This window comes from Gymnoscopelus microlampas (genome assembly GCF_963454915.1).
Source record: "Gymnoscopelus microlampas genome assembly, chromosome: 18".
Taxonomy (NCBI): domain Eukaryota; kingdom Metazoa; phylum Chordata; class Actinopteri; order Myctophiformes; family Myctophidae; genus Gymnoscopelus; species Gymnoscopelus microlampas.
In genome coordinates this window covers 46,982,483-47,003,944 of record NC_139955.1, presented here as the reverse complement: position 1 = coordinate 47,003,944, position 21,462 = coordinate 46,982,483, and the positions used below count along the sequence as shown (strand labels likewise).

Below are 21,462 nucleotides of genomic sequence, written 5' to 3'. Positions count from 1 at the left end.
TGTAGTCCACAAACAGCATCCCCACGCAGGTGCCCCTGCCCTCTAGGTGGGAGAGGGCCGTGTGGAGGACGTGGGCGATGGCATCTTCTGTGCTCCTGTTGGTTCGGTATGCGAACTGCAAGCGGTCGAGGGTGGGGGGAAGCATGGGGCATATGAGTCCTTTAACCAGGCTCTCAAAGCACTTGCTGACTATGGGAGTGAGGGCTATGGGGCGCCAGTCATTTAGGCTGGTCACCTTCTGCTGCTTGGGAATGGGAATGATGATGCTGGTTTTAAAGCAGGTGGGGACAGAGCTGAGGGAGAGGGACTGGTTGAAAATGTCAGTGAATACCTCCGCCAACTGGTAAGCACAAGTATTCAGGACACGTCCCGGGATGCCGTCTGGACCAGCCGCCTTCCGCGGGTTGATCCACTTGAAAGAGCGGTAGACATCAGCCCTGCTGATGAAGAGTGGGCACTCCTGGTCAGCACCGGAGGTGGAGTGGGGGCATGGAGATATTCCAGAAGGAGGGGTCTGCTCCCCCATCTCCATACCAGTAGAGGGGGGGGGTTGCAGAGGTGGGTGCTCACCAGTGGGGTTGGGGGAGGGAGTGGAGCCAACTGTGCCAGAGGGTCTAGCAGAGGGGTCAAACCTGTCGGAGAAGGTGTTGAAGTCATCTGGAAAGGTGGGTGTTGTGTGTTGGGTTTGCTGTGTGCTCCCCCTGTAGTCCGTTATGGCTTGAAGCCCCTGCCATAGGTGCCTCGGGTTGTTGGCGATGAGTTTTGACTCCATGCGTTGACTGTAATCCTTCTTTGCCTGTTTGATGGCCACTCTGAGTGCATAGCGTGAGTTGTTATATTCCTCCGCTGAGCCTCCACCCGCTTTCTTCTGCGAGAGCTCCGTGTCCCGATCTGTGCGATGGACAGAGAAGCCCATGGGCTCAATGGCATGGCTTGGTTGTTTTAGCAGATCGGCTTATCTATGAATCATTCATATCTGTCATTATGTGAAGTATGTACACTTTTACTAGACTAGGTCTATATTGTTTAACTTATATGTTGCCTAAATTGTTACTGTCCTCCACACAGTGGGGGTTGGGGGTATAGTTGGGTAGACTTTCTTACAATTTATATTTGCTAATAGTATGTTGGATTGATGCATATTTTCAGACATTTAAAACAAAACAAAAAAGTATCAGGGAACAAAATGGGTGGCCCCCCTGCAGTAACTCCGAGGACCACCTAGGGGTCACGGTGAATACATTACTTACAAAGTGCCGATGTGTGGAATTTTATTAGCTCTATTTTAATAATGGTCTCGCGCCGAGCATGGCTGATCTACAAGCCCTCAAGGGTCCGCTGTTTTCTTTTTTGTCTGTTTTTTGAGACGTCAGTCAAACAGTTTCTGTTTGGCTGACGCCTCAAAAATGGCTGATCTACAAGTAGGGTGTATTTGAATTTTTTAGAAATCATGTATGGGGGTCCCTGGCACCAAATATTTTAACTATTATAATAGTTAAAATAAAATAAAAAAATAATAATAACAGTTAAGTTGAATAATTTTAAAATTTTAAAACAAAGCATGTACCTTAATTGTTTTGTCATTTTTTATTTTAGGACAATTATGGAGATCGCGTCCCTCGTCATCTACAGCCTGGTCTTTGTTCTCGGCGTGTTGGGGAACGGTGTGGTCATCTGGGCGACGGGCTTCAAGATGAAGAAAACCGTCAACACTGTTTGGTACCTCAACCTCGCTGTGGCCGACTTCCTGGTTGCAGCGCTCCTGCCCCTGGACATCACTGAAATAGCTCTGGACGGCCACTGGCCTTTTGGCAAATTCATGTGCAAAATTTTCACTACCGTGTTCTTCATGAACATGTATGGCAGCATCTACATCCTGATGGTCATCAGTGTTGACAGATGTGTATGTGTGGTGTGTCCAGTGTGGGCCCAGAACCACCGCAGTGTCAGGAAGGCGTCTTGGGTGAGTCTGGGTGTCTGGGTGCTGGGCTTCGCTCTGAGCTCCCCTTACTTAGTCTTTAGGGACACACGGCCCTCCTCCAGTGATAAGGACATCATCTTGTGCTACTACAACTATGCACTCACTGATGACTACAGCACAACAGGAGTAATTCAGTTGTGGGAGTTTCGATTTGGGGTCATGATCATCACTCGCTTCCTCATGGGATTCGTGGTCCCTTTCACTGTCATCGTCTCCTGCTATTCTGTCATCATCTACCGGCTCAGGAATAATCGTTCGCTGGCCGGCCAATCAGGTCGCCCCCTCAAAATCATAGCAACTGTTATCACCGCATTTTTCCTGTGCTGGGCCCCCTTTCATATCATGTTTCTGATTAGTTTTGTGAATATCCTGGTGACAGAGTTCAGTAAAACACTGAATGATGGGCTCATCATCGGGATCCCCATAGCTTTCTGCCTGGCAGTTCTCAACAGCGGCCTGAACCCACTGCTGTACGTGTTCATGGGTCAAGATTTCAAGGCTGTATTCCGCAGCTCTATCCTAAAGGTGCTGGAGAAAGCCTTCACTGAAGAGCTGTCTCAGACCAACACTTCCACTAACCCAGGGAGAACCAGTGAAGAGACTGCCTTGTCTGAGACCAAGGTTTAGGGTTGTCTTTGAATTACTTTAACCCATTCAAACCGGGAACGCATCTCTGTCAGTCAGTTTTAGATTTCTTTGGGCTATTCAAAAATAGCAGTAGCTTCTAGATCTGCTCTTTTTTCATGGACGATCTCTGCAAATCTTTGAATATATTTTTAAAGTGAAGATTTGTAACTCAAATCTTTCTTTCTGGGGGATTCTACAAATGTCTTCTAAATCCTTTTTTGTAGTTAGTTTTTTGAAAAACGTATGTTTCTATATCAGTGGTTTTCCAACTTTTTCATGTCAAGGACCACCAAAAAATCATATGTATTTGGCCGCGGACCCCCATCTCAAAATATTTAGTTCCAGGGACCCCCATGAAGCAAAGATTTGAGTTAAAAACGTTTGCTTAAAAAAATATATATATAATCAAAGATTTGCACAAATGTAGAATATGTTAAAATGACACAGATGCGTTCCCGGTCTTAAAAGGTTAATATGTAGAACTGTAACTGTATTTTCTTCTCAGTAGTCTAGATGACTAAAGATTGAGACACAATAATATGTTCAATTAACAGTTTAAAAAGAAAAAGCTTCTCTTTGACGTGAATCTTTAATGTTTGAGTTTTTATTATTTTCTCCCTGCTCTCCCTCCTTTTGTTTCTTCTCCTTTTATGAATAACAACAACATGATATAGTCTATGCAAAAACATATATACATATATCACCCACTTATTCACACTTGTAAACCAGTGATGTGACAATAAAGTTGATTCTTGATTCAGGGTTCAGAGTTTGTAATTGTACACACAGTCATAAAACACATTTTAATGTTGTGCAGTGGTGTAAAGTATTGATTGAAACCTTTATTTCAGGGAAATCCATTGAGACCGTCTCTTTTTCAATGGTGCCCTCTGTACAAAAAGACATTTACAACAATGGTTTTACAGATGTGACAAGGACAACAATGTAGATATAAAAAATAAAAAGGTTGCAAAAGTTATATATTAAAACCATATATTACACCAAGCAGGTGCATAGATCTTCCAAAATAAGGTCAGCTAAAAATCTTTTAAAAATAGCAAAAGAGACAAGGGCATCTAACAGCTTTTCTTGACATTTGTTCCATATATATGGAGCATATACACTGAAGGCTGTATCTCCCAGTTTAGTACTAGTTGTAGGCACTATAATATAATATTGAGAACCACTGATATAGAAGTTCTTTCCTAGAAAACTGTCTAGAAGACATTTGTGGAATCTGCCTTCAGGTCTTAAAGGGATAGTTCACCCAAACAAATACTTTTTTTTAATTAGTTAGTCACCCCATGGAGACTTGAATTCATGGATATGTTTTTGTCGCATTTGTAATTCCTAGCCAATAATTTGAGACTCTTTGTGTCTCCTACCGGAGCCGCTGCCGGTCATCACATTATTGTCTTAGGAATGTGACAAAAACAAAAAAATATCCATTAATTCAAGTCTCCATGGGGTGACTAATCCATAGAAAAAAAGTAATTTTGGGGTGAACTATCCATTTAAAGGGTTAAAGTGGTTTCAGGCTGTGTTGGAGGATGTACATGTAGCAGGATGGGCGTTGTCTCCCACTCTGTCCATCCCCCTCCCAGTAATCAGTGGGCTGATTGGCTGCACTATATAGTCAGCACACACTATGCCTGTGGGAGGTGTCTGCTAGGCTGACCCCCGGCTTCAGCTGGCCATGTTTCCCCATGACATGTGTTTCTCCTCCATGCTTCCCCATGGCATGTGTTTCTCCTCCATGCGTCCCCATGGCATGTGCTTCTCCTTCCAACCAAAGATGGCCTGTTGGGCTTCAGCTTTGTGTGTTATACACCAGTGCAGGTATGTGTCTCTATGTTAAGTAATCGTCTTTATATACTATTGTGGTCTTGAACTTGACCTTGGCGGCTTGTTGCCCGTATATCCTCGGTGTACTACAAACACTCCTTCTGGAGTGGTTTGCTCCTGGTGTGTGGTGCCACTTCACCACACACACACACACACACAAGTTTGCTTTTGACCACCCGGTCTCTGCTGCGGTGGGCGTTGTGACTGTGTGCTCTGCCCTGGCAACCATGGTAGGTTACTATGTCTGTCTCTCTGGTTTTGTTTAGTTACTTTCTTATTGAAAGTAACTAAACTTTCGCTTGTTTCAGGACCGGCGATACATCTGCTGCTTTGCGGGTTGTGGTTTTACCACGTATTAAGAACCATCTTACATCTACAGTACACACCACTCTGAGATTCCTCCCGTTCCTAAACGGCCTGCTGTCTGTGACGTGGAGCATCCGTGTGGCTCACTCGTGACTATGCCCTTATAGTGCGTGCCAACGTCTCATCACTACGGGGGGGGGGGGGGGGGGGCGTGGCATAGTAGCTGCAGACATACTTGTGGGGGGCAATGTTAAAGGTAGGGTAAGTGATTTGCTTTGGTTAAAATAAGTGTTAAATAGCTCTATATTCTGATAGTACTCATTGCTATAGAGTGTTTGTTCAGTAAAAGGAGTCTCCTTGTATCTCCACCTCTTTATTAAACAGAAAATACATTTTCGTTTCAGTTTCACGGGACAAAGAACTCAATCAGGATATAGATTAAACAAGTGAAATTGGAAGTGATGACACTAAGAAATGAGCAGACAAAATTGGAACTGGAACACTAAACAAATTAAGCTTAAAAATGGGTACTTTCTCCTGATTGGCTGAGATTTTGACACCTACCGAAACATGTATTTTCTGTTTATTAAAGAGCTGGAGAGACAGGGAGACTCCTGTTACTGAACAAACACTCTATAGCAATGATTACTATCAGAATATAGTGCTTTAACCTTTTAACAAAATACTTTTTGTTTTAACCAAAACATATCACTTACCCTACCTTAAGTCAACCTGTTTTATACCCCTCAAAGATGTCCGCCGCTGGCAAATGACACTTGTTGACGCCCCCTTCAGGATTTTTGGCACGCTCTATATGGGTTAACGTGCTCCTACCTGTTGCCTCGGTCCACAACCTCCGGCTCACAGCCAGCCTCGTTGTTTATTCTTTTGTTTATTTAGTTTATTTGAATCTGTTTCATGGAAAATCCTTAATCTGCTATTTGTACTACAGGCCTGTTGCTGGGGCTCCACGGTGCGTGGGAACAGGTGACGCCCCCCTCCTTCCTGTGCTTTTTGTGGTTGATTCATTCGTTTAGTTTTCTGTGATATATCGGGGTGCCCCTGCCCCTCCCCTGGGTCGGTCGGCCTGCCCATCTCCCCCCTTTCCCCCCAGCACTGGCCCTATAGGCATAGTAGGTTTTATTGTTCAATCCATTATCTGTATTGTTTTTAGTCTATTGAATGTCCTGCTCCTCTATTATTGATGATGAATGTAAAGTTATAATAAAGCTTTTTGTTCTTTTTGCTAAACACCGTTTCTGCCTTTATAATTTATCATACAACAAACTGTGTGAGGAGCAATCATATGTTTAGGTGGTTTACTTAGATTACAAATATTTCCCAGGGTGCAACTCCCTAGTTTACTATACATTAATTCATACCGCCCTGTTACATACACATACCTACATCCTCCACCACAATGCATTAACCACTTCAGCCTATTTTGTACGTAGGCTATATGAAAATAGCTGATCTACAAGCTCACAACGTGTCCTATATACATTTTGACCATTTGAAAATGGCCGATCTACAAGCTCACAATGCGTCGCGATAGGATGCATTGTGAGCTTGTAGATCTGCTATTTTCGAAAGATTTGTATACCTTGAAAACTAAAACTTTTGTACTTTTACTCATTTTGAATTCCGGACTTTTACTTAACAGAGTATTTCTATATTGCAGTATACGTGCAACCTTTGGGCCATTAGATTACTTTCCAGTTGTTCCTTAGAGCTTGATTTTGTTTTCTATTTTACAATCAGTTCTGACAGTGCATTCCATGCAATCATGGTTTGATACAGCACTGTACCTTGCATTGAGCTGTGTTCTAAATGTAGGGACTAGAGAATGAGCTCTGGTGGTATGTCTTGACACTTGTTAAAGGGACAGAAGGTGATGATGTCGGCATCTCCGGGAGAACCTGACATGCATCTCTCTAAATAGTCTCACGTGGCCAGACTGTTGCCTCCCTCAACGTTCAAATGTTTCCGGTCATACATTCTGGGACTCGGAAGCTCTGATCATGATTAGAATATAAACCAAATGTGAAGCCTCCTCCCCACTTCCGTTTCGTCTTTACAGTCGCGCAAATTTGTCCTAATATGAATCAAAATCATCTAAGTATATTCAGCTTGCTGCCTAGCAGAAATGGAAATTAAAACATAAAATGTAAGGATATTTTAAAATATATTTTCGTGAACGGACTACGGAACTACTGTACATGTAGATAAGGTGCTTCTCCTGTGCTGGGCCCCCTATCACATCATGTATATGTAGCAGGATGGGCGTTGGTTCCCACACCACCCACGGCCCATCCTCCGCCCACTCATCAGTGGGCTGATTGGCATCAGTATTAAAGCAGCACACCTCCTACCAGAGTTAGCTGTCTGTCTGTCTGTCTCTCTCCACACTGGTTGTGTTTTCTATTTACAGGCTGGCCTGTTGGGCTCGCTTATGTTATCGTTGCGCGTCGGCACAGGTATGTCTCTGTCTCGCTGTTTAAGCGCTCTCCTGTATAATATGCTGCATTGTGGTCTTAAACTTGACAGTGACCGCTTGTCATTTTATCCCCTGTGCTTACAAACCTCCCTCTGGAGGGTTTGCTCCTGCCGTGTGGTGCCAGTTCACCACGCACAGATGGTACGTCGGTGGTCCTCCCTCCCCGCTGTATAGCACGTTCATTTGGTGTCTATTTAGCATTTTAATGACTGTAAACCTTAGCCTTTATTATTTCAGTCATTATTATAGTCACTTCTTACTACCCGGTCTCCGTCACAAACAATGCACTCTGCCCTTGCAAACGCGGTAGGTTCACTGTCTGTCTCTCTGCTCTTGTTTCAATGAATGTCAGTATATTAAATAGTAGGATAACACAGCCGTTTGTTATTCCAGGCCCGGCGACACAACTGCTGCTTTGCTGTACATAAAGTGACCACACTCCCTCGCTGTACATAAAGTGACCACACTCCCTCGCTGTACATAAAGTGACCACACTCCCTCGCTGTACATAAAGTGACCACACTCCCTCGCTGTACATAAAGTGACCACACTCCCTCGCTGTACATAAAGTGACCACACTCCCTCGCTGTACATAAAGTGACCACACTCCCTCGCTGTACATAAAGTGACCACACTCCCTCGCTGGGATTTCGTTTTTGCCACGGTAGGACTAGCTGGTAGTGGATGCTGGCTCTGATTTCATGTGGGGCCATCCGTTACTCTATTTATTTATGTTTATCAGTTTTATATTTATTTATTTCGTCTGCTATATGGTGTGAAACCCCTGGTCCCTACAGTTTGTAGGCCTGCCCTATATCTGGCACCCTATTAAGCAATATATGCGTATTGCACTGTGTGCTCCATTCATTGAACATGAATGCATATTACTGAGATTAGTTTTTATTATTCCTGTATTTCTGTATTAACGATTGTGTCCAAATAAAGCTTTTTGTACTTTTGCTAACCTTGTTTCTGCCTTTTCATTTGCTGTACATAACTTGTGTGAGGAATACCTTGTCTCAGGTGGTTTATCTCAATTAGATTACTGAAATACTATTTCTTAGGGCGCAATCCCCTAGGTGGCGTTGTTGGCTATAACTTAATTCAGACCGCCCTGTTACGTATACTGTACATGTAGTACACTGTACACGGTTATGACAACAAATAGGCTATCAATGTTTCCTCTACACAGTATGTCATCACATCAATCAGGTTCAATGGGGATCGTTTACATTCCAGGTGTAGTCTGAATCTGATTGAATCACGTTGGTTTATGATGTCAGTCATCTGGCTGAACTCCAATCCTGCTTTAATACAGGGGTCATCAACATGTCCATACACCGACAAACGTGTTCGTGGCAAGACTTGTCCATGTCCGTGGCTTAAACATTCACTTAAAAAGAAATAGTTTGAATGATTTTGGTGACTCGTAAGGTGTCGGGATGACATGCTGGTTAATATGTTGCAGGAGATTTGTTGTGTTGATACCCGCACATAATTGCATCAGGTGAGGATGCAAGACGAGACAGACAGCTAGAAGTAATGTTTGCTAATAGCTGCCTTCATTCTTTCATTGTTCCACTGGCATACCTTACATCATACCACCTATGCATGGTCTAAGACTGTCTCATCAACTCAAAATACACCATGGAGCCCCATCAAATACTTCAATAAGTTCACCGTAATGGAAACCACAACTCTTGAAACTAACAAATGAGTGGGGCAGTGTGAAGTAACACATGATTGACCCATCAATGGTACACGTGTGTTATCTGTTTATCAAGATACTTCTATTTTTCAGACCTCATGAGACAAAATACATAGTATACAACACTACATAGTATACAACACATTACTTTTGATCACTTTTGATAAAATTCGTTAACAAGTTAATTAATACACTTACAAATCAGTCTCTCTCTACGTTCAACCTCTCTTCATTCTCATTCACTACAAGTTAACTCACACACACCCTTATCCACAGTGCATCTCAGGCGGTGCATTTAAGAAGTCCTCTGTTCACTGTTTCAAATTCCCTCCACCTCCCCGGCCTCCTCCCTGTGGCATTTAGTTCATATTGTTAATAGGATGATTATGTGGATTGTACAGTGGTTCTATGGATTGTACTATGATATGTGGTAGTTTAATTATGCATTAATGCTCTGCTCTGGGGGTTTATGATTTCACAGATCTGTTATGCTTGTGCAGGTAATCTGTAATATCACATGAGCAGAGTCACACCGCCAAATCTGAATGCAATATCATTGCAATACATGGTAAATGGTTAATACATGGTAAATGGTTATTCCTGAGCTGAAGTGTCTAAATAAACTATGCAGTATAAGTGAAGAAAGGGAACTTGGATAGACACTTTCTGACATACCATAAATCATTTGACTAGACCTTTCCAGCAGACATAGAACTGGGAAAAAGGAACTGAAATCTCAGCCACATGTATTTGTGTACCAAACATGGAACTGGATAGAGCTCTGTCATCATTATTCTACTGTAAGTATTTGTCTCATCAGTGAGAACTGCACAGTGATGGTGAAGAAAGAGAACTTGGCAAGACACTTGCAGACAACCACAGGTCATTTGACTAGACATTTCCAGCAGACAGAGAACTGAGAAAAATTCATAAACTAAGGAACTGAAATTTCAACCATTGCCATATAAAGACCAACCTGGGGGGGGGGGGGGGGGGGGGGGGGACCAAACGGCAGGGAGAAAGTGAAAGAAGACTGAAATGTAACTTTTCCACACTGCTCCTCTCAGCAAAGATGCACTATGGTTGGCTGTCAAGCATACAGTATGACACCCATAGGGTGCTATAAGTTGCCCTGAGCTCCTCAGTGTTCACAGACCACAGTTTGAACAACAAGACATTTCTCTGACTGACGTCTCTTCAACTCTTTGAAACAGGTATCTATGCTTTTATTTGATTGTATTTATTATATAGACATGCAATGATTGCTATCTAGAGAGCTATTTAAGCCAGTAAGACCTGAGGACAACAAAATACCTTCTAAATCAGTAGTTCTAAAAACAAAATCCTGCCAAGGACCCCCCCCAAATGATATGTATTTGGCCATGGAGCCCCCCCCCCCGCCCCCTGTTTTGTGCCAGGGACCCCCAGAAGAGAAGATTTGTGTTTAAAAAAAATATTAGAAACAAATTCATACAATTGAAAAAAAAAATCCAAAACGCGTTTGGCCTTCTTTTCATAGACCTTGTTGCTTGTAGGGCTCGTTTCGTTTGGCCTTGTTTTCATAGACCTTGTTGCTTGCATCTCCCATTGTTTGACACATAAACGCTAATAAGAAGCTGTGATTTGATGAAATCGAAAAACGGACTTCGCAGTTAAGTTCAGATGGTAATGGTCAATGGCTGTGTGCAAAATCAGAGCAATTGCTCCAGCCACTGAGGAGAACCGGGCAGACACCACAAACAAACAGAGTTACAGAGGTTTGTCAAATTATAGGAGGACACATAACTTACAAAATGTAAGATTTCATCAGCTCTATTTTAGTAACGATCTCGCGCCGAGCATGGCTGATCTACAAGCCCTCGTGGGTCTGCTGTTTTTTTTTTTCTTGGTGACACCAGCGTGCATTGAAGTATAAATGAGGCGTCAGTCAAACAGTTTCTACCAGCTCAGTATTAACAGAGACTAAAGCTATCATGGCTGATCTACCAGTAGGGGTGTAGGGTATTTAATCTACAAGTAGGGGTTTAATGTATGTAACACTTTTACAAATCATGTATGGGGGTCCCTGGCACCAAATATTATAACTATAATAATAGTTAAAATAGAAAATAAAAAATAAAATAATAGTTTAGTTGAATAATTTTCAAATGTTAAAACAAAGTATACCTTAATTGTTTTGTTATTTTTGATTTTATTTTACAATTTAGGAGATTGTGGTTGTGACCACAACTGCTGTTTATCACAATAAAGAGATGGATCTGTCTGGTGGAAACGGCTCTTACTGGGAAGACTACTATTACTGGGAAAACTACTCTGATTCTGGTTGGACCCCTCCTAATGATGACTACAAGGATGAAAAACACACTGATGCCATCAATATCATGTCCCTCGTCATCTACAGCCTGGTCTTCACTGAAATAGCTCTGGATCATCACTGAAATAGCTCTGGACGATCACTGGCCTTTTGGTAAATTCATGTGCAAAATGAACTTTAGCGTTTTCTACATGAACATGTATGCCAGCATCTACATCCTGATGGCCATCAGTGTTCACAGATGTGTATGTGTGGTGTGTCCAGTGTGGGCCAGGAACCACCGCAGTGTCAGGAAGGCGTCTTGTGTGAGTCTGGGTGTCTGGGTGCTGGCCTTGGCTCTGAGCTCCCCTTACTTAGTCTTTAGGGACACACAGCCCTCCATCCATGATGAGGACATCATCTACTGCTACTACAACTTTGCACTCACTGATGACTACAGCACACCAGGAGTAATTCAGTTGGTGAAGTTTCGATTTGGGTTCATGATCATCACTCGCTTCCTCATGGGATTCGTGGTCCCTTTCACTGTCATCGTCTCCTGCTATTCTGTCATCATCTACCGGCTCAGGAATAATCGCTTGCTGGCCAGCCAATCAGGTCGCCCCCTCAAAATCGTAGCAACTGTTATCACTGCGTTTTTCCTGTGCTGGGCCCCCATACACATCAGGAATCTGATTCGTTTTGTGAATAAGGTGACAGAGTTCAGTAAAACACTGCATGATGGGCTCACCATCGGGTATCCCATATCTTTCGGCCTGGCACTTCTCAACAGCTGCCTGAACCCACTGCTGTACGTGTTAATGGGTCAGGATTTCAAGGATGTATTCCGCAGCTCTATCCTAAAGGTTCTGGAGAAAGCCTTCACTGAAGAGCTGCCTCAGACCAACACTTCCACTAACCCAGGGAGAACCAGTAAAGAGGCTGCCTTGTCTGAGACCCAGGTTTAGGATTGTCTTTGAATTACCTTAACCCATTCAAACCGGGAACGCTACTCTGTAAGTTTTAGATTTCTTTGGGCTATTCAAAAATAGCAGACTCCATTAACCACTTCAGCTCTATTGTATACATAGGCTATTTGAAAATAGCAGATCTACAAGCTCACAATGCGTCGTGAGCTTGTAGATCTGCTATTTTCATAAGATTTAATACGTTTGAAAACTTGTGAAATGGGACATTCTGCATAATGAGTACTTTTATTTTTGATACTTAAGGTACATTTAAAAAATAGCAGATCCACAAGCTCGTAGCACAGCACGAACTGACGCGCTATGACATTGTATATCTGCTATTTTCGTAGAGCCAAAGTATAATATAACGTTTTTAGCTCAAATCTAAAATGTCACGACGCTTTCCTGGTTTTAATGGGTTATGACACAGTTTGAATGTGGAAGGTTTTCATTCCAACAGATGGCTGTTTTAGAGTCAATAAAATGGTTAATATTATATTGCAAAATAAGGCTTGCTTTTTGTGTGTTTCTGTGTGTCTTTTGGGTTACAAAGGTCATGTCCTATGCTGCACAAACCTCTACTTTTCAGCAGTGGTGTAAAGTAACTAAGTACATTTACTCAAGTACCGTACTTAAGTACAATTTTGAGGTATTTTTTACTTTACTTGAGTATTTCCAATACTTTTACTTCTACTCCACTACATCTCAGAGGAAAATATTGTACCTTTACTCCATTACAATTATTTGAGAACTTTAGTTACTAGTTCCTTTGTAGATTTTTTTACATACATTAACACTTCAGTCCTATATACATTTTGGCCAATCGCGACGCATTGTGAGCTTGTAGATCTGCTATTTTCAAAAAATTGTTATACCTTGAAAGCTTGAAATGGGACTGTACTGTAGAAGCCATTTCACTGTTTTTGTTTTATTATTATTATTGTTATCATTATTGTAGTTGTTATTATTTAGTTCTATTAGTTTGATTGATTTATTGGTATTACATTTGGCACACCTCTCCAGGCCTAACTGATTGACTGACTGACAGGAAAGCATAAGTTTTTTTTTACCAGAGCGACAAGAACAATGCCATGATGACCTTGTTTGTACTATACTATGCACTTTAGAGAAGTAAAGAAACGCAAACTATAATTCAAACCTGTGGACAATGTTTTATTTTGCCTGCGTTGAAAACAAGCCATAGGTGCATCAGTGGGTTTTGGTGAGCTGTTTGGAGCCAACAAAATAGCCATTACAGGGATATTCTGCATCATGAGAACTTTTACTTTTGGTACTTTAAGTACATTTTTATGCCAATACTTTTGTACTTTTACTCAAGTGCATTTTGAATTCCGGACTTTTGATTGTAACAGAGTATTTCTATATTGCAGTATTGATACTTTTACTTAAGTAAAACATGCAAGTCCTTTTTCCACCACTACTTTTCAGCTATGGCAAGTCATTAAGCAAAAGGAAGTTGTGGTAACAGATGCACCATTGAGCCTAAATAAATGTAGCAGCAGGCTGTTGACTTCCTTTCCAACATGATGCATCTGATTGACAAGCCATATCTAAGCCTGACCATTTCAGTGCAAACACACAATGCCCTATTTTTAATGACGTGCAACCTTTGGGTTATTAGATTACTTTGCAGTTGTTCCTTAGAGCTTGATTTTGTTTTCTATTTTACAATCAGTTCTGACAGTGCATTCCATGCAATCATGGTTTGATTGCATTGAGCTTACTGGGTTTAACAGCTTCATAAACATCTCAAGTGGAACTTTTGGGTCCCTCTGTATAAAATGACATGTCAACATAATCATTTAGTATACTTATCTTCATTCATTAACTTACAACAAAGTCATTTGTTAGATTTGTTGAGCAACATTGGTCTTATATTGACAGTTGACCATCCTCAAATTAATCATTTAAGTGAGTTTCATGTCCTTTATGCTTATTTCTGAGACTGAATTACGTATTCAGAAAATATATGACCTCTTGAGCCTTAAAGCGATGTGTGCTTTTCTGAAGATACTTGCCTTAGGCGAGAAACAAAATGTAGATTGACAACACTCCTTCTAAAAGCATGACATGAACTGTAGTTAGAATTTGTGTTTGTAAATGATTTTCTTTTCCTTTTTCCTATTTTCTTTTGAACTAGAATTGTTATATTTTTCTTGGACAACCCCTTTATAAACTTAATTATTTTTGTTATTACTTTGTGAACAATATGACACAACTTTACAGACTGAAACCTGACCCGCCATGATCCAAGGAGCAGCTCCAAACCCGGACTGACAGCGGGAGTCTGTTCAAACCCCATGATACAGGTTCTGGGAACACTCCAAACCTTCCTCTCAATGTATGTGAGGGGTTCTGCCCGAACACTGCTGCCCGGCTGCTGCCCTCTGCTGATGAACTCTTCTTATCGACCCGTTGTGGTATCGCAAACGTCCCATGAGGATCTGCTGATCCAGTAAGTGAGAAACAGTGTCCTGGGCATGACGTTAAACTGCAACCGCAGGCTGTAGAGAGGTAGTAGTACCTTACCTCAGCAATTAAGGGCCCTCTAGCAAAGGAAAATATCCCTATACTGTTAGTCCTGGGCCTCCTACATGCCTGTATGGTACTTCCCGTGGTGCCTAGTCTAGCCCAGTGGTTCTCAAACTTTTTCAGGTCAAGTACCCCTAAATGAATGCGGATTTGGCCGCGGATCCCCATCTGAAAAGATTTTCAGATGTGGTGTTAAAAATGTAAAAAAAAATATTCAAACCTTTTCAAAGAATATCAAGATTTTTTTTAAATAGCTGACGTATGTAGGGCCCTGGGGGTCCCCGGGCCCCACTTTGGGAACCCCTGCATTAGACCACGGACCACCATAACTCTGAGAGTGTACAAATGGATCCATTTGTACACTCTCAGAGTTACAGCAACATAATGGGTCCATTTGGTTACTAACTATCCAACATTTATCTGGGTACCGCCTGGAACTCGTTCAAGGACCCCTGGGGGTCCCCGGACCCCACTTTGAGAACCATGGGTCTAGCCAACACATTGGGAAAGGAGAAGACAGGTTTTTTTCGGCAGACTGTGTGGAGGCCCGATGGCTGGTGGCGCCGCCGGCGCTGACCTTGCTGCTAAAGATGGAGAGAGGGTGACCGGCAGGGATGAGCTGCAGGGAGGGGGCTCACAGGGGGGGCGGTGCCCCGGTAGCTCTGGAGCAACAACAGTCTCTGTCTGCACTGCAGAGTGTGAAAGGGTTAATCGCTTAGCAGAGGACCCCAAGAACAAGAGCTGTATAGCCTACCAGACACTCACAAAGTTATCCCTGTCCTTTGTTGGAAGTTCTTATGATTATTCATATGATTGTTTTAAAACCACTGTTTTGAAAGCAATGTAAGGCTTTAAAAAAACGTAATTCAAGTAAAGACAAGTTGTCTGATTATTTTAAGTACTTATGTGTGGGTGAGTCTATGTAAAGGGCTTTTATATAAAATTAAAAGGAAAAATAAAATAATTAATTAATTGAAAAAATGAATAAATAACAAAGACTTGTGTTCTTCCAGAGAATGTAGCAATCTTTGCTGTGTCATGTTGTCAGCATTTGTGGCTCGTCTTTGTTTTTTGTCATTTAGGGATTCAAGTGGTCTTTGTCTCTGTTTCTTAGCTTTGGCTTGCTGTCGGCATTGCGCCTTTGCTTCTTCATGAGGTTTCAGACGATAATTTCCTGCTTCTTCAGTTTGCGTAATGAGAGTTAGTTGCATTGTGTGATCTCAGCTGTGATCTCACTTTGTACTGGTGTGCTCCTCTATTCTCGGTGTGCGCTCCTCTCTTCTCACTGTGCGCTCCTCTCTTCTCGCTGTACGCTCCTCTCCTCGCACTCCTCTCTTCTTGGTACAGTATGTGCTCCTTGTACTGGAAAGTACTGTTCCTTGGTATGTGCTCCTTGTACTGGAAAGTACTGTTCCTGACTGTTCCTGAGCACAAGTCTCCGCCAGCAGCAGGATTTTTGGTAAGGAATTTATTCCAAGATTGGAACTTTTTCTGCTAATATCTCCTGACTAAATGTTAGCTTGGCTGATTGCACTGATGTCACTTCGGAACACGCACCGCAGTGTTCCGAATCAAAGCCAGTCAAAGCACACCGTTTCAACATATTGTCACGTGTCACGTGAAGCTTGACCAATGTTAGCTTGGCTAGGGGGGGGGGGGGGACACAACGAAAATCAAACGAAAACATACTCTCCACCATGCCTTCGGCCTGGCGGAGACAATAAGTACATACAAAATCTGATGTTGAATACAGTATTTCAACTAGCACTGAGCTGATCGGCTATGTGCGTGTGCACGTGACGTCATAGAATAGAGCCCCACTTGCTCAAAAATCCACAGCACATCACTGGACAGGGAAACTTCAGGTTACTGACCAATGACCATGAGACTGAACTCATGGACTTGCTCCCAGTGAAGGGGGTGACTGGTTATTTACCTATATCCCACAAGGTCACATGATGTGGCCTGGGAAACTGCGCTGTGACACCTGGACCTTTCATCACTCGTGTGGTGTATGAGCATGGGTCTTTTGTTGTGTTTATGACTTTTTTTTTGCCTGGGCTTAAAATGCGGTCAGATATGGGACTGATGGGACTAATAAGGGCTGGTTTGGATTAAGACGGACAGTGATTCTACTGCTCCGGTGGTCTGGTGAGGGTCAATTCATTCTGTTTTGATGTGTGTTCCATAAAGGACAAAAATGAAAATGTAAATAAGGGTTGATATTAGTTTTTTTGTTTTATATTATTATCTGCTGTTTCCCTTTTGTTTGCTCCTATGTCTGTAGTGGTGGTGAATTATTCTTTTGTCAAAACCATTTGAAGGAGTCTTGCATTTACCTTTTTGGTTGTACTTCAGTTATATTTCATCTCATTTGTACTTTTCATTTGTACTTTCTTTTTGCGTCTATAGTCTTTATAAAAGATGCTTCTGTGTATAACCTGTTCAAAAGGTCCCTGAGGTTCGGGGATCTCTTGTCTGTAACCACACCGCTCCAACAAGGTTTGGACGGTTCTAACAGCGGTCTGGCCTTATCAAGACGTTGTCTGGTGGAGACCTCGTATGTCCAGAACGGTTACTTTTCAGAAAATGGGAGACAGAACCCAGCGTTCCAATGGATCTAATGTAGTTATTGTTTAGTCACAAGTTGTTGACCCTTTGTATTGGTTCAATATTCATACACAGACACACACACACACACACACACACGCACACGCACACGCACGCACGCACGCACACACACACACACACACACACACACACACACACACACACACACACACACACACACACACACACACACACACACACAATTTCACTTCTACTTCTAAGATAAAAAAGTAGGGCGTTCATTTACAAAAAACGAACAAAGTTAAAACATGGAGGTTTCTGCCCAACAGCAATGATATGCCACCTACATGTACATGTAATGATATTACGTTTTGTTTACATGATGAAACTGTAAGTAAACAGCGCTTTTACACTGCACTGTCCATTGTCAAGTTCATACTCAGATATGACAGTTTTTCAGTGTGTTATTTCATTCGGTGAGGCTCGCTTCTAATAATAAACAAATAGATGCAAAGATGCACTATGGTTGGCTGCATATGACACCCATAGGGTGCTAGAAGTTGCTCTGAGCTACTCAGTGTTCACTGACAACAGTTTGAACAACAAGACACTTCTCTGACTGACGTCTCTTCAACTCTTTGAAACAGGTATCTATGCTTTTATTTGATTGTCTTTATTATATAGACATGCATTGATTGCTATCTAGAACAGGGGTCTTCAACGTTTTCAGGCCAAGGACCCCCTAGCTGAGAGAGAGATGAAGCAGGGAACTCCTACTCTATATTGTATAAAATTGTGTTTCAGATTAATGTTTTTTTTTTACTTAGTCTGCTATTTTTTCCCTCTACACCTATAGCCTCTTTGCCAAAAATAGCAGATCTACAAGCTCTCAACGCCTCGCAGCGCGAGGCGTTGAGAGCTTGTAGATCTGCTATTTTCGGCCAATGTTCCCCTCAGAAAAGGAATTCTAGGGTTCAAGTGGTTAGTGTATAAAAACTAAATCCTATCACACAAAGATTTGGCGGACCCCCTGTAGTAGCTCTGAGGACCCCCTAGGGGTCCCGGACCCCCTGTTGAAGACCCCTGATCTAGAATATAGAGTTATTTAAGCCATTAAGACCTGAGGTCTACAAAATACCTTCTAAATCAGTAGTTCTCAAACTTTTTCCTGCCAAGGACCCCCCAAAATGATATGTATTTGGCCACGGACCAGAAATGGCAGATGTAGGCCTACAAGCTCACAGCGTGGCACGAAGTGACGTGCTCTGAGCTTGTACATCTGCTATTTTTGAGGACCACTTGTTCTAAACCGCTCTTTTAAATCCCAAGACATTTCTGAAAAAACTCATGTTGGTCTCGCGCCGAGCATGGCTGATCTACAAGTAGGGGTGTAAATGTATTTGAAATATTTTACAAATCATGTATGGGGTCCCTGGCACCAAATATCTTCTGTATAATAATAATAATACATGGCCTGTTAAAACAAAGCATGTACCTTCATTGTTTTGTTATTTTAGGTTTCAGGACAATTATGGAGATGTACGCTGAACTTCAAAAATCCCTCAAGATCGTGATCCTCGTCATCTACAGCCTGGCCTGTGTCCTCGGCGTGTTGGGGAACGGTGTGGTCATCTGGGCGACGGGCTTCAAAATGAAGAAAACCGTCAACACCGTTTGGTACCTCAACCTCGCTGTGGCCGACTTCCTGGTTACAGCGTTCCTGCCCCTGACCATCACATACATATATCTAGACGGCCACTGGCCTTTTGGTAAATTCATGTGCAAAATGAACTTTAGCGTTTTCTACATGAACATGTATGCCAGCATCTACATCCTGATGGTCATCAGTGTTGACAGATGTGTATGTGTGGTGTGTCCAGTGTGGGCCCAGAACCACCGCAGTGTCAGAAAGGCGTCTTGGGTGAGTCTGGGTGTCTGGGTGCTGGCCTTGGCTCTGAGCTCCCCTAGCTTTGTCTTTAGGGACACACGGCCTTCAGACCATGATGACATCGTCTACTGCGACGACAACTATGCACTCAGCAGTAACTACAGCACACCCGAAGTGATTCATTTGCGGAACCTTGGATTTGGGGTCATGACCATCACTCGCTTCCTCATGGGATTCGTGGTCCCTTTCACTGTCATCGTCTCCTGCTATTCTGTCATCATCTACCGGCTCAGGAATAATCGCTCGCTGGCCGGCCAATCAGGTCGCCCCTTCAAAATCATAGGAACTGTTATCACCGCATTTTTCCTGTGCTGGGCCCCCTTACACATCACGTTTCTGATTGAGTTTGTGAATAACCTGGTGACACACAGTGGAACACTGCATGATGGGCTCATCATCGGGTTAGCTGCCGGCCTGGCACTTCTCAACAGCGGCCTGAACCCACTGCTGTACGTGTTCATGGGTCAGGATTTCAAGGCTGTATTCCGCAGCTCTATCCTAAAGGTTCTGGAGAAAGCCTTCACTGAAGAGCTGCCTCATAGTCCAGGGGCCAACACTGATATTTTCACAAATTGGTACCACCTAAGGTGACCGTAAAGTTTTTGTATTTTTGTCTTCCTACATGTCTCTAGTTTATATTTTGGTATGATAACCCTTCCAATCTTGTAGCTTAATGGCAGTTATCACTACCTACCGGCTAATGTATCCGGTAGGAGACACAAAGTAGAATCTTTGTGTCTCCTACACCCGGGCATCAAATTATTGCGACAAAAAACAAAATATATCCATGTATTCAAGGCTTCATGGGGTGTGCAATTGGTAACTTCTCAGATTTTTGGTGTTTGCAAAAAGACTGCTTTCCATAAGCTTGTAAAGGTTTACCCTCCTTCGGTCTAGGGTGGTCATAGCTGAATGGGTAGAGAGTCCCCCTGGGAAACTTAAAGAGGAGTTCACACAAAAAATGATTTATTTTCTATCAATTGACATGAAAAAGTTTGAGAACCACTGCTGTATGCAATACTCAAATTAATTTAAAAATCAGTGGTTGATTCTGGTTGATTCTCTCACGGAGAAGGCAGCCCAGGTGCTCATCCAGGCTCTTGTCATCTCCCGCCTGGACTACTGCAACTCCCTCCTGGCTGGTGCTCCGGCATCTGCCATCAGACCTCTGGAGCTTGTTCAGAAAGCTGCAGCTCGTCTGGTTTTCAACCGCCCCAAGTTCTCCCACACAACTATCCTTCTCCGTTCTCTACACTGGCTCCCCGTAGCAGCTCGGATCCAGTTTAAAACCTTGGTGCTAGCCGGGAGGCATACGTAAGTCCGACATCCCATTTCTCCGACTATGTGGCATCCGCATGCGGTTAGGGTTAGGGTTCGGGTTAGGTATAGGGTTAGTATAGTAAACGTCGGAGGCATGCGCTGTCGGAGGAATGGTCTGTCGGACTAACGTATTGCACCCCAGACTATAGGGCAGTGAAAGGAACAGCTCCTTCCTACCTCCGGGCTATGGTTGATGCTTACACCCCTGCCCGACCACTTCGGTCTGCCACCTCGGGGCGACTGATCGCCTCGTCACTCAGGGGTCCTTCTGGTCGATCGACACGGTCACAACTTTTTTCTGTTCTGGCCCCACAGTGGTGGAATGAACTTCCCACTGATGTCAGGACAGCAGAGTCACTGCCCATCTTTCGCCGCAGGCTGAAAGCCCACCTCTTCAGGAAACACTACCCTTCCTCTTTGCCTGGCCTATACTTGTTGTTAACTAGTTGTACGAACTCTTGTTTTAGTTTTGTATTGTTTTATTGGATCTTGTTTAGTCGATACACTTATTTGTCTGAGCTCGTGCTCATGGTAGGTCGAACTAATGGGCAGTCCCCGTGCTGATTTGATTTTGCTATTTTGTCTCATCTGTTTAAGAAAGTAGGTAGCTGATATATTGCACTTTTACCTTAGCGCTAGGCATACTCTTGGTTGCTTGTTTTTTGCAGGAAATGCACTTAAGACTTCTGGTGATTAGTAGTTTTCGTTCCCTACCTATGTTGAATACACTTATAGTTATTGTAAGTCGCTTTGGATAAAAGCGTCTGCTAAATGACTGTAATGTAATGTAATGTTATTATATTAAACCACTAATTATCTGACTGATATGCTTTTATATCATCTTA

The 21,462-nt window shown here is 42.7% G+C and overlaps 3 protein-coding genes across 3 annotated transcripts; all 3 read left to right on the top strand.

Moving 5' to 3' along the window:
* Nucleotides 1–1,603: 1,603 nt before the first annotated feature.
* On the top strand, nt 1,604–2,639 carry LOC311034114 (chemerin-like receptor 1; the record flags this gene model as incomplete). The annotated part of the gene is made up of 1 exon (XM_084041858.1): nt 1,604–2,639. One exon carries the CDS (start codon nt 1,604–1,606, stop codon nt 2,606–2,608), a length of 1,005 nt encoding a protein of 334 aa, XP_083897984.1. The 3' UTR covers nt 2,609–2,639.
* An 8,836-nt stretch (nt 2,640–11,475) lies between these two features.
* On the top strand, nt 11,476–12,225 carry LOC311034113 (chemerin-like receptor 1; the record flags this gene model as incomplete). The annotated part of the gene is made up of 1 exon (XM_084041857.1): nt 11,476–12,225. One exon carries the CDS (start codon nt 11,476–11,478, stop codon nt 12,223–12,225), a length of 750 nt encoding a protein of 249 aa, XP_083897983.1.
* Nucleotides 12,226–15,328: 3,103 nt separating this feature from the next.
* LOC311034112 (chemerin-like receptor 1) lies at nt 15,329–19,888 on the top strand (the record flags this gene model as incomplete). Its single annotated transcript, XM_084041856.1, has 4 exons — nt 15,329–15,474; nt 16,003–16,119; nt 17,231–17,352; nt 18,867–19,888. 4 exons carry the CDS (start codon nt 15,329–15,331, stop codon nt 19,886–19,888), a joined length of 1,407 nt encoding a protein of 468 aa, XP_083897982.1.
* Between the last annotated feature and the right edge of the window lie 1,574 nt (nt 19,889–21,462).